The sequence below is a fragment of the Ictidomys tridecemlineatus genome, chromosome 7 (assembly GCF_052094955.1).
Source record: "Ictidomys tridecemlineatus isolate mIctTri1 chromosome 7, mIctTri1.hap1, whole genome shotgun sequence".
In the NCBI taxonomy this organism is placed as follows: Eukaryota; Metazoa; Chordata; class Mammalia; order Rodentia; family Sciuridae; genus Ictidomys; species Ictidomys tridecemlineatus.
Genome location: NC_135483.1, coordinates 41,012,745 through 41,026,954, shown reverse-complemented (window position 1 = coordinate 41,026,954; position 14,210 = coordinate 41,012,745). Strand labels below are relative to the sequence as shown.

General features: G+C 37.3%; 1 protein-coding gene across 16 annotated transcripts in view; it reads right to left on the bottom strand.

Moving 5' to 3' along the window:
- Rbm12b (RNA binding motif protein 12B) overlaps positions 1-14,210 on the bottom strand; it is a 355,955-nt gene that overhangs the window by 337,193 nt on the left and 4,552 nt on the right. The window contains exons 2-6 of one of the 16 annotated variants that reach the window (XM_040293864.2): positions 10,509-10,568; positions 10,100-10,191; positions 9,637-9,704; positions 6,718-6,767; positions 2,693-6,147 (exon numbers count right to left, since the gene is read on the bottom strand). In XM_040293864.2, the coding sequence (XP_040149798.2) occupies positions 3,273-6,119 (2,847 nt within the window). In that variant the 5' untranslated portion in view covers positions 6,120-6,147; positions 6,718-6,767; positions 9,637-9,704; positions 10,100-10,191; positions 10,509-10,568 and the 3' untranslated portion in view covers positions 2,693-3,272. The other 15 variants (XM_040293863.2, XM_013360097.4, XM_078016917.1 and 12 more) reach the window with 15 other exon arrangements.

Genomic DNA, 14,210 nt, shown 5'->3' with positions numbered 1-14,210 from the left:
CCTAAGACTAGTAATAATAAAATTATTTCAATGTTTTTAGAAAATTCTCAAAACACTAAGTTGATATTGTTAGTAAATTTGGTGTTCTGATTCAAAGGAAAAAAACAGAGTTACAGTATTTTACTTGCTGCTTACTAACTAGTAACTTCTCTTGAGCAACAGGTGCCTTACCTGTATAGCTAAAATGTTTTTGTACCTAATTAATGAATCAATCAACAAATACTTCTGGAATAAAACATATACTAGGAATACTGTCAATGAAAATACCTTCATCAGTGTAAAATTAAGTTTCATTGTTTAAACTTAGTTTGGCATACTTACTCTTAAAGGGCCAGATGATAAATATTTCACATTTTGTGGTCCAAGAAACACAAATTAAGGTTATTATACAGTTACTTTTGTAACCACTTAAGATATAGCCACATTTAAGATTGTAAAAACCTTTCTTAGCTTCCCTGCTACAAGCAACCAACCCAAGTTATTTAGCCTGAAGGTCTTCATCACTTTAGTGATGATCATCCTGATCAAGTGATAGTACTTCATATACAATTACAGATCATAAATATAAATGCAGTATCTAACGCAGTCCACTACTTAATGCATAGACAGAGGCATAGATAGAGGCAAAAAGTCTTCAGAACTCTAGTGCTCTTTAACTATGATAAAAATCATATTTGGGAATATATTTCTACCTATCTCTTGATTATGGGATTAAGTTTACTTTCTAAACATGGTTTAATATTTTTCAGATACCTTCTAGACAAAATGTTTGGCTTTCAGACACTGGATGCTATGATAGAGAATTAATATGCTATTTCCAGTGTACCTAATACATCTCTGGGCAGGACAGAAAGGAAAACTGGTTTTGAAATGACAGTTACAAAGGATGTAACACACTGTCTGAAATTGTGATGTGCTGATAAACTGGTTATCTGGGATGACAAAGGGAGGAGAATGCCCCGATTTGCTACATTTACCAATCTGGTGTAAATAACTGCTTCCAAGATCAATTTCAGTCATCAACATATCACTGAAAGCTGAGTGGGAAAGAGACAGGCAAAAATGGCTCCCAACCAGTAGAAGCCAGTTATCTATAATTAACTTTTAATAATGTTGAAAAATATTAAGCCCTAAAATGTTACAGAATAAAATATTCACATCATTTAATTTCAAAATTAAAATACAAACTTGTTATTTACCATAGCTAGCCTCTCATCTACCTCTACCATCCCATCCCAGTTTGAAAAACAATCACATATTAGGTGATTTTTCACTTTAAGCTTTATCTTACTTAGTTTAATGCTGAGACTGGATTCAAGTCTTCCATTCATTACTCAAGAAGGTTTAATAAAAATAAACCATCTATAATCATTAAGCAATTTAAAATATTATTTCTATTTTGTTCATTGTGCTTGGTTTAGATATTCCAGTTTTATGATTCTATCTATAAGCTTACTTACTAGTTTAAAGAGCCACACAGAGGTGCTTTTTGAAAACCAAACTGAGTAGTTTCACTATTAACCATAGAAATTTAAGTAGGCTTCTGTTGAATTTCTTTATATCAATGAAAATTAACCCAAGATATGTATCGTAACTGAAAAAGTAGTCTACTTCTGCAGTATCCTATAATTAATAATTAAACTACCATAAAATTTTCAATTTTATTCTTTTCTTTACTCAATGTGGAAAAATCCCTGCATCAAAGAATTGAAGAAAATTAACTATTACAAACTATGAAAGACCAAGCAGTCAAATCATGTTGGATGAAATGAAAAATTTTGAATTAGAAGTCTATATATAATGTGAGTATCCCAAGAGAAACCCTACGTATATTAAAAAAAACCTCTTAAAGCTACTTTCTCCTTGTTTAACAATGTCTGAGCACTCTAGTTTTATCATTTTTTAAACTGACAATGAAGGTAAGAAAATAGCATTTACTCTTGAAAATATTTCCAGCATGGTCTTCCTGAAATTAAAAATACCACTTAACAAAGTGAGGCAGTGAAAGTATTAAAGAACATACTCTTAAGTGGTCTGTTTTGGGTAATTGGCTCCAAGGCTTACTGTGACTTCAGGCAAGTTGCTTAACTCTCAAAACTTCATTATCTCATTTGGGATAAAAAATAATATTATCACAGATGTAAATAATAAATCCTGTACCTTTTAGGGAATGCTGAGATCATGCATATAAAACTCTTATCATGCCTAACACATAAAAAGTGATCCATAAATGTCAGCCATGGGAATTGCTATGGGTAAAGAAAAATCAAATCCAGTATTTGCAAAAATGTCTGCACTAAATGTTAAATATCAAAGTAAAAATTCAATCTTACAACTCACATGAAGTCAGTCTTTGGATACAAGGTTTGAAGCTAAAATATGAGAACCTAAAAATAAACAAGTTATGTAAATCATCAGTAACTTCTTCCTAGAAAAACTATATCCATTTATCAAATTCTTCCTAGCAAAGACCCGAGAGTCCCCCTAGTACCTTATTTTTATTTTCTTTTGACAAGACTATTTCATGTTAATTTTATCAATCTGATTAATAAGAAGTTGCAGAAACCACTGAACTATACATATTTCAGAATGTCTGGTCCCTCCCATCAAAAATGTAGTTTAATAGAGCTGTTGAAAAACCATAATACCCACTGCAATACTTTTATACAAATAAGTTAATTAGTTAAGTCTCTTCAGTTGTAATTTCTTTTATTTTTAAAAAACTTTGCAAAGTTATGAACATGGAAACTTTAAGAATCCCCTAAGCTTTTTACACAAATAAATTTCAATTTCACAGTCTGTTCATTTTTAACTATTTATAATTAACAGGAGACCTTAACACAGCAATATCTCAGACCAGAGGGCATGAATTCTGCAGGCAGGTAGTGATGAAAATGCCAAACCTGAAAAATTAGTCACTGACCATTTCCTTATTACAGTTTCAGTAATATATGCTGACTACAGAATGAAATAAAAGTGAATATAAAATTTATTTTTCCCAACTACAACTCCATATAAGTCTGAGATTTACCTATAACATCAACAAAAATTAAACACTGCCCTAGCAAAGAAAAAAAAAGCATATATAATTTTAAGTTAGGAAAAAAAATAAATGGCAATTTGCAAGCAAAAGAAGCAGATTCACATTCAACTATTTACAGTTTTTCTATGCACAGGTCAAAATTAAACTGTTTCACCATATAACTAAAAATAAACACTTTTTTAAAAAAATGCGTTTTACTGCATCAATACTGTGGGATTAGAAATGCTCTCTAAAGCAAAATTAGCTTAACTTTGCGGGGGCCAACTGGCCTATCATTTAGATCTTTAATAGCAGCCATGGCTTCATTATAGTTTATCATAGCTACAATGGCTTCCCCTGTAGGCAATCCTTGCTCGTTATACTGTATTGAAACTGAATCAGGTATGATTCTATAACCGTGGAAAAAGTCTAAAATTTCATTAACATTAGCTTTAAATGGAAGATTCATTATCTTAACAGGAGTTACTCTACCTGAACCACAGTTTAACTTCTGATCAGGCATAAATCTCCCTTCAGGAAAACCTCCCATATTACGCTTTCCAAAATCAAATTTGCCACCTTCTGGGCGACCAAAATTCACAAAAGGGCGATGACTTCTAAAATCATCAGGTGGGCTCCTAAAATCCTCACCAGGAGGTCTGAAATTGTCAGGAAGTCTAGGATCCTCCTCTGGAACTTCCCTGAGGTCTTCCTCCGGGAGCTGCCTGAAATCCTCATCAGAAGGGGATCTAAAATCTTCCTGGGGACTCCTGAAGTCCTCATCAGGAGGGTGTCTGAAGTCCTCATTTGGAGGGCCCCTGAAGTCTTCATCTGGCATATGTCTGAAATCTTCCTCTCGGGAGCGCCTGAAATGCTCTGGGGGTGGTCGCCTGAAATGCTCTGGGGGTGGTCGCCTGAAGTGCTCTGGGGGTGGTCGCCTGAAGTGCTCCTGGGGTGGCCGCCTGAAGTGCTCCTGGGGTGGCCGCCTGAAGTGCTCCTGGGGTGGCCGCCTGAAGTGCTCCTGGGGTGGCCGCCTGAAGTGCTCCTGGGGTGGTCGCCTGAAGTGCTCCAGGGGTGACCGCCTGAAGTCCTCCTCAGGGGAATGCCTGAAATCCTCCTCAGGGGGTCTCCTAAAGTCCTCCTCAGGGGGCTGCCTGAAGTCCTCCTCCCTAGGGTGCCTGAAGTCCTCCTCCGGGGGGCACCTGAAATCCTCTTCCCAAGGGCGCCTGAAATCCTCCTCTGGTGGCCGCCTAAAGTCCTCCTCGTGGGGCTGTCTGAAGTCCTCCTCCGGTGGCCACCTCCACTCGTCCTCCCGAGGCCGCCTGAAGTCTTCCTCAGGAGGCCGCCTGAAGTGCTCCTCCCGAGGGTGCCTAAAGCCCTCTGGGGAGTGTCTGAAGTCCTCCGGAGGGAATCTGAAGTCTTCCGGAGAGTGCCTGAAGTCTTCTGGAGGGCGCCTATCAGGCTGTCGGAAATATCCCTGGGGATGCTTGAAGTTATCTAGTTGCCTCAAGTCCTCTAGCTGATACCTAAAGTTTTCAGAAGGGCCCACTGAGTAAATCGGTGGGTCTTTTGGATCAAATAAATGGGAATGGTCATCTCTATCATGTGACTCTGAACGGCCTTGTATTCTCTCACTGGACATCAAGGAAAAATTTACACCAAACTCCTGCATTTGTGCCTCAGATATAAGTCTTAACAATACCTCTGTCCCTAAGAATCTTCTTCGGTTTAAACGTTCAGCTTTAATAGCCTGTTCTTCTGATTTAAATTTCACTAGTGCTTCTCCCAAACCAACTCCTTTGTCATCAAAAAGCAAGTAAATATCATCCTCTGAAAGAGAAAAGTCTGCAAAGAACTTTTGCACTTCAACTTTTGTAACATCAAATGGGAAATTCCTTATATATATACACAGTTTCTGGCCAGAATAGCTTTCTTGAGAATATTTTTGTGAAATATGTCCTGGCCTCTCTTTCTCTGGTCTCTTCTTTTCATAACATTCAATGAACTTCAGCATTTGTTTTCTAGAAACTGGATCAATAAGAACTGGACGATACTGTAAAACAGTCTTATGTAAACCAAGAGCAGTATTATAGTCTTTCAGAGTCTTGAACATCACAAAGGCATATCGTGTTCTTCTTTCATCTTTATATAAAAATTTAATCTGTTCATTAGTCAGATCAGTGTCTCTAAAGAAATTTCTTAAATCTCTTTTGTTAATACTTAGTGACAGATTTTTTAAGTGAACATAAAATCCAAGAGGGGAGCGAGAACGTGTTCTTCTTGGAGATTTTGAATGAGACCGTTTTCGAAAATGTCTATCATTAATTCCTCTCGGAGAATGTTCTTCAGATCTTATAGCAACTTCATCCTCCTTAATTGCATTACCACCAAACTCAATCCATTGTTGTTCTGAGCCTTGCATTACTTCTATAAATCTTGAACCCATAAAACTTCTATGGCACTTAAGACCTCCTGAAGCATCGATACACGAAGCAAATTTTACTATGGCATCACCATTATTTCGGCCATCATGATGTTTTAAGAAAATTACTCCATCCACACACAAACCAGAGAAAAAGACACGTACATCATCTTCATTTACTAAGTAAGGCAAACCTCGCAGAAATAAATAAGGATTCTCGGCCTTCAATGGCCTTGTCTTTCTTGGCCTTAAATCATCAAGTCCTGTACCATTAGTATGAAACCCAGCATCTTGATTCATTGAAGAGCCATATCCAGAATTACTTTCTTCTTCCTTCATAGCCTCAATAAAATTTGATAGGCCGCCAACCCCTGATGCCCCAGATCCTGGTCGCCCTCTTCCTACACGATCAGTTCTTTTCATTTCTATAGTCTTCTGCATTTCTGCCTTGCTACTAAGAAAGAGCTCTACAGATGAGTCCTTGATAAACCCTCCTGATCGACTTATGGCACGTCTTGCATCTTCATCTGTTGCAAAAATAATAAAAGCCTCCCCAACTTCCCCTCCAATTATATGTACTCCTCCATCAGGAATAGTCAATCCCGTGAAGAAGTGACGAATATCCACAGGCCCCGCAATAAAAGGAAGCCCCAGTAAACGGATGACTACAGCCATGCTGAGCTCAAACCACAGCAATAATGACCTGCAGACAAAAAGGTACACATAATAGCAAGTCTTATTTTTTAAGTACCTTAGCCTAAACTAAACTTAATAATTACCTGGTTCCCATTTCCTTCAACATTTATAAATGAAAGCAAGATACAAGTTCACAAAAATATTGATCTTAGCTAATTCTTAAAGAAAACAAAGAATAAATTTTCTCCCATCCATCTAAACATACAAATAAACCAACTATCCTGAAGAAACATATCACCCATCCTATACAATAGGAACATCGAAAATATCAAATCTTCCTTTGTAAGTCTACCAAATTCTACTTCACAACAAGACCAAACTATTTTCAGACTCATTCTGAAACATGTTTCCTAAATGTAAGAGAGATTAAAAGTATTTTACCAACCACAATGAGTTTTATATATTTAGAAAAGCCATCCATGGTCAGTATATAATGTCTTCTCATGATATTATGTTGCCTAACACTGTGCTTCGCTGGTTAGACATAAAACAGAACCACTGGTACCAAGATGTACTATTCTATTTTATATGATTTCTGTCAAGCCTGTGTGAAAGCCTTAAACTCTGGGTGTCTTACCTGTTCTTTTTATTTCTTGGAGACCTGTTAATTCTGTAAAAGCAACTTAACTGTGGAAAGAAAATGAAATACAATTAATCTTTGAACCCTGTAATTGATCTCAGTGCCCGATTAGGATATCCATTTCAGAATTACCTATCAAAAGTAAAACAAGGAACTGCAATTATGGGCATTCTAAGGCAAAATTATCACTCTGCAAAAAGTGCAAAACCCAAGTGTAGACAGACATCTACAAATTATTAAACATAAAAATGTGCTGAAAGTTATACTACTCCTTGATTGGAAGCAGAATGAGGGAATGTTCAGTGATGGTTACATGGGTATGTATATTTATCAAAGCTTGGTGAATTAAGGTCTATGCATTTTGATGTATAGAAGGTTTACATTCACTCTTCCCCCATACTGGGGATCAAACCCTGGATCACGCTACCACTGAGCTACACCCCCACTCCTTCTTGTGGCTTACATCTACTTAAAACAACAACCAACAAAACCCTGTTATCAATTTTAAAACAACACACATTCCAACAAAAGACCTTCTATTACTTCCCCCAATGAAAATCCAAATCAAATTAATGGACCATTCAAAATGATACAAAGAATACCAAATAATACAACACCAAAGCCTGAAATTCAAAAATCCAATTTTTAAAGCAATAAATCAAAACCAATGACTATCTGGATACAATTTTAAGTTCTTCATGTTCCAAACATAGAACCAAATTTCATGATCCCATAATCAAAGAAAATACCCCTACAATTAAAAAAAAAAAAAACTCCTTATGCAATAATCCTAGAACAATAACTATTAAAACTCATCTGAATGTTAATATAAAATCTTATCACACCAATGTCAGTCCACTTTGAATCATTATCCTGTACTCTATTAAGGAAACCCTGACAACAATGTATAAATATTTAGAATATTGGGATTACCAATATTAACAAGTGAAAAATCCAATTTAGCATTTTTGTAGAAAACTTGCATCTAATTATTTAATGCATATCCAAGCTAAGCTAACAATATTTGATGAAGTCTTGCCAAAAATATTTAAGACCTGCCAAATTAATCACTGTAACCAACATGTCTTTAGTATATAAATACATGTTAGCTTCACACATTACTTAAGTACCACTTGAATACCATTACTTAAGCACCACTGTCCACAAAGTGGACATATTCCTAAAGACATATTCCTTGAGAACTGAAAGATGGTTTTCCTTTAAAAAGGATCCACAGATTAACCTTTTTAAACTATAAACTGAGCAAAGTTAACAAACTACCTGGCATAAGCTATGTCTGAAAAATATTGGTGAGGTTTACTATAAATTATCTGCATAATACAACTTTTTTTTTTTCCCCAGTATAAGCCTAGTTTCTTCAACAAACTAATATCCACAGCAAACACTTCAACAAAATCTATAAATGGCTTCTGGAAAACTTGTCCATGTTAATATTTCAAGACTCCTTATATTAACTGGCTTAGCTACTTTTTACTTTTTAATTTTACAAAGCATCATTAAATAAGCATCATTTTCTCTGTGCCCAGCTTTCTTCTTTTTAATTTACAAGGGATTTACCCTGAGAACATAAATTAATTTGCAAGAAAACAAAGACACTACAAGGAACAGTCAAATTCAAGAAATCTCTAATAATATATCCTAATTTGCTATCTTACCTAAATATCTTAACTAAAACAATCTTAGCTAAGTAGTTTCATGAGCACCAATCCCAAGAATTCCAATTCAAGCAAAGTATTTAAAAAGTTTATTCTAATTTGCCACTGTTAAATAAAACTAATAATTAAACTTCCTTGTCCTTGAGATACTAGGGTAATGAGATACTAGGTAATCCCTCTACAGTAACAAATCAAGGAGACAACCTATAAAAGACCAGCTTTCAAAATGAGTTGTTTTCATGTAGTTCCAATATGCTGTTTTCTTAAGCAAATTCTCCAGAAAATTCTATCAACACAGTACACAAAAAGCAAAACACACAAATTATCCTGCTCCTAAAATTTTCCTAATTATGAATGCAAAAGTATTTTTGTGTTAAGGACACAGTGATTTCTTTAGAACTTCTATGAAAAGGAAATGAACCCCTAAAAGCTCATTTGAGGGCAAGCGCATTTTAAATAATTGCTTATTTGATCCAGTGCTACATCCCACTTAATCATCATTTTAGCTAAATAATATAAAAATGTGCATCTTTTAATTAAGACTGAAAGGAAAACAGGAGGGGCGACTGAATTTAAGAGGTATTATGTCAGATCCGTTTGATTTTAACTTGCAAATAAAAATTCATCTTCCAGACATGGTGAGGGAAAGAAAATTCTTTTACTTTGCCTGTTGACTACTTCTTAAAACCCAAAGTTATGATGAAGCATATTCAAATTCTAAATATGAACTTCAAGAAAAAATAATCTACCCATTCCACAATTATTTTTTCTGATGACCTGCCTTTTGTAATGCAGATAGTTAAAATAAAAACCAAAGGCCATGGTTCCCAGGAGGAACTGTAAATGAAGTTGAATCCACATGGCACAGGAATTCCCATAATATCCATCATCGTCAAACGGCAATCCTCCGAAGGCATCGATTCTAAGCCCAAAGCCTTTGTCCACACTCCCAGGGGTCAGAGCTTCCTTCTTTTACGCCAGGCCAAAGTTGCTACGTGGGATCCGATGCTGTCGCCAAGACCTTCAGCCAAAATCAGCCTTCCAATTAACCAGGACCGCCCAACCTCCGTGCCTTTCCTTTACGCTGTCCCAAGGGCGAACATTCCACCCTAAATCACCACTGGGTGAACTGCCCTCAAATCTAACTGAAACGCTTTTGCCCCTCTCAAGCCTAATGAGCAGGGCCTTCAGAGCTTCCCTGCCACCACTGACTACGATGACATAGCAAAGAAAAAAATACCTATGAGATCCTTCGCGATCTTCAGTGTCAAGATCACTGGGAAGCGCACACACACCGCCACAAGGAGGCTGACGGGAGAGGGAGAGTCGGTGTTTAGCTAGAAGAGGGTGCCCTAACGGCACAGGCTACGCTAGATCCTGGCGCGACCGCCGGCCCCGCCTTTCCCTGTTCCTCCGGCTCGGTCGCCAACCCTGCCCACCCCGACGCCCCACGGGTGACTGCTTCGCACTTGGCAGTAAACACACACCACTGCTCCGACTCGGACACACAGGCCAGGGGCTGGGGCACTCTTCGCAGCAGCCTCCACTGAACAGGCAGAACCCTCAGTGAGCCCGAACAAGATGGCGCCCACTCTCCCCTCCCATCCGGACAAACGGACGTACAGTTTGTCTGCCCATGCGCTCGCCAGGCGTAACCCCCTACCCCGGCGCCTCGGCTGCGCCTGCGCCTGCGCCTTGCTCACCGGCTTCCCGTTGTTAGGGGCAGGGAGGAGGTGCCCTGGGCTTGTGGAGCTTCTGCGCTTGCCCAGCTTCTAGCCAACCAGAGACCCTAGACCTGGAGAAAGCAAAATTGAGACAAAATTAGGAGTAAACTGCAGTAGGTTACTGTGGAAATGGAGATCAAACGTTTGAATTTTCCAGGAGCTACGAAAAGACGCAAGGGAGAAAAGTTCCTGATTTATTTGTCTTCCAGTGCTGTAGTTGCTGTGTTAACTTTTGAAAGCCTTTTGAAATGCTCTTGTAAACTCTAAAAAGCCACAGAATAACTTATTTCACTGCCTACAACGTTTGCCAGGTATAGTTCACACCTAGAGGTTTAAAAAAAATGCATGCTTACTCAATATTATAGGTATTAATAACCTAGTGAAGTACCTTTATAAATTTGTTGATGCCATCATCTGGATTTTTGAAATAAGAATAGATGAACCAGTCCTGAAAATTGAGAAATGAAAAATTCAGTTATAGACATGTTCTATTGATGGCTGGTACTTAATAGCTAGTGAACAACTAGGGTTTGTTTTTATTTTATCGTTTGTAAATAAAGCAATCCACCTTGTTGTATAACTACAAAATGCATGTATGGGTGGATCAAAACTCGCCATGAAAGCAGAAACTACATTTTAAAGACATTGTTACAGATACAAATAGTTTTGAATCTCTCTTGCTGCAGATTACCCATTCTTAAACTTAATAATGACTTGGAAAGAAGAAGCAATTTAAGTGAATGAAATATGGTTTAAGTGAGAGCCATCTTTTACTCACTTGGGCAAATCAGCCTCTCTGCCTCAGTTTCTTTATTTAAAATGGTAATGATAATAGTACCTACCTCTTAAGATTATGAAAAGTGTCAATGACACCTGAAACTATTACAATTACCAGTGTCTTGTGTCAAATGCCAAGGTGATCCATAGAGAAGCACAAGATGTCACCTTGGGAAGGTAGGCTCATTGACTAGATAACTTATACCTTGTTAATTCAGGATTTGGTTCTGGCCTTTTAGACTCAGGAGCCTGACCTTAAAAGCTAATATTTATTGAGGGTTATAATATTTATAATATTTAATTTAATATAATATTTATTAATGCCAGGCCGTGAGAATTGTCTTCTTTTAATTTTAAAATTACTTTCAGAGATAGATACTATTATTTTTTATTTTACAGATAAAGGAAACTGAGGCATAGAGGATTACATAGCTTGCTCAAGGTCACAAAGATAGTACAAGGTAAATCCAGGAATTAAACCTTGGTGGTTTGTTTTCAGGAACCATTACTCTATATTAGGAGAGGATTCTGAATCCTGAAAGAGAGTCCCTTAAAACAAACATGAGCAATATTATCAATATCCATTTACAAGAACAACACTTGACATCAACTCAGACTGACCAGCACCTTTGTCTGTATATGCTTTCTATATGAAGTCAAATTATTAGAGAATTGTTTGCTAAGCATAAAAATAGAACATCAGTAGCTACCTAATCTTAAAAATTAAAGCTATATTCATATGTATTCTTGCCCATTAAAACAAAAGTAATAGCTATCATTTAATGAGACCTACTATAGGACTTACCTGGAAAAGTATATTCAGACCAGATTCTCCTCTGAATAGGCTTATAAAGGCATTGTTCTGGAATGATCATCCTTTCTATTCACAAACATTTTCTCCAAAGAGGTTACTAGTGAATTCCTGTCTTTTCTAGTGTGCCTCCTGCCTTTCTCAGATGATTTCACTATTGTAAAAAAAAAAAAAAAAATCAGCTGAAGGTAATTTGGGTATAAGCAGGGTATACATCCAAATTACCTTCAGCTGATTTTTTTGACAGGGTATTTTATAACTTTAATGTATCAATGTCAAAATCTTAATCATTTGGGGGAAGAGAGAGAAAGTTTCTGGAACTGCACAATGGTAGACCCTGAAACAGTGATCACACTGAGCTATGACAATTCTGTGGTTCTGCCTAAACAGCTTTTCAGCCTCCCCAGATATTTTGCCACCATTGCAGCATCACCTGCCCTCCTCTGAATGATTCTGGTGTCATAGTTTTCAGCTACCTTTCATGGCTCTTCAACAGCCACAAGAAAAGCCTTGCTTCACTTGGTCTCAGAGTTACTTAGAAATGTCTCTACACTTTTTCTCTAGGATGCATTCTAAAGTATAAATCTGGTCTTGTATTCCTTAGCTTGAAATCCTAAGCTTGAAACCATGGTGGGCAAATGTGGCATTCATAAGCTTTCATTTTTATTCCTTTCTACATTTCCAACCTCGTCTTCTATCACTGACCATACATAACATTGTATTAGGGTTCTCTAGAGGAACAGAATCACAGGAAGTATAATTATAAAAAGGGGATTTATTAGCTGGATAGTCTACGATGGCTGTCTGCAGGGAAGAGAGCTGGAGAACCAGTAGCTGTGCAGTTGAAGAGGCTGAAGCCCCAAAACAAATGGGATCAGCATGCTACCCTGGTCGGAACTCACAGCCTTCAGGAAACTCCCTGGAGAATCAATGGCAGAGTTAGATATCTTCAGACAATAATAGCAGCAATCAGGAACCGGTTCAAGAAAACTAAGCTGGCATCTGCTGCTGCTTCCTCATTCTTCCAACTTTTATTCCATCCAGCCATTACTCTATTGGACTGTGCGGCCCATTTCAGTTGGCTATCCCACATGCCAATCATCCCTAGACACACCCTCACTGACACACCCAGAAGCCTGTTAATCACCTGCATCTCTTAATCCAATCAAGTTGATAATTCAAATTAACCATTACAAATTTACACCTCAAGAATACTGTCACTCCCCAGTGTGCCTGCCCTCTTACACCTCTGAGTCTTTCCTGCTGGTCCTTCTGCCTGTCTTGCCCATAATATTTTTTCTCTTTACACTGATCTTTCACATCTACAATCTCAATAAGGGCAGTTATCCATATCTACTTCTCTATTATACTTTGAGGGCCCAGATGCAAAGTGCCTTTCTTTCTGACAACTGTCTATCTCACAGAAGAGCTCAATAATGTCTCAAAACTTATTGAACTCCCCACCAAAGATAAACCACTGAGTTCTCACATAGACTCTCTTTCCTAGTCCTAAACCAAAGGCTTCAGGAAACTCTCTGGAGAATCAATGGCAGAGTTTAATATCTTCAGATGATCATAGCAGCAATCTAGAACTCCTTCAAGAAGAATCAAGCTTGCATATGCTGCTGCTCTTGCATCTTCTAGTTCAGTTTAATTTAGTTCAGTTAAGGATCCATTGGGTATTTTTCATCTCCCAGTGAGCTGCCTCCCAATTACCCACTATGTCTCCAAAATATTTCCTATTTTACCCATGTTCATTACACAGAAAACAGATTTTATTTGACTTCTCTACTATTTACCCTGGGGTTTCACTCATCCTCCTTTCTTGCAGACTCTAAGAATGATTCCCCCTCCTCCCATTCTTCTATCCTAGTTCTTAAACCCTTCTTTCTCCAGAGAAAATCACTTATTTCCCAAATTACTTTAAATCTCTCCTTTTCTAATTATTTCCTCTCCACTTACATATTGCCCTTGTCCTTAAAAATTGTTTTGTAACTATTTTGCTCACTGCCTTCTTGTGTTTTCATTTCAATGCCAAATCTCTCAAGACGGTTTTTATCTGGTTTCTGCTCTTTCTCATTTACTGCTCTATGGTTTTCTTCTATTTCAATTGCTATAATTAAGCTTCAACCCTCAAAGTAATTAATAATCATGGCATTGCCAAATCCAAAGATCCTTTCTCTATTTTCCTCATTCTTCACCTTTGTGCAGTACATTTATACTGTTAGAACAGTATACTGTATACTGTTATACTGTTAGAACACAGAGCACTGTTTAAGCAGCCTCTAAAGCTAAACTGACAGAATTCCAAATTTGATGTTGCAAATTCTGAGCTAAGTATTTAAGTAAGTTTTTAATCTCTAATTTTTGCCTCCATTTAATCATCTATAGAAAGGAGATAAAAACAGTATATATTTCATAAAGTTATTGGGTAGATTAATTTTGATATTGCAGGTAAGGCATGGCTCAGTGCCTGTCTAATACTAGGTATACTATAAGCAG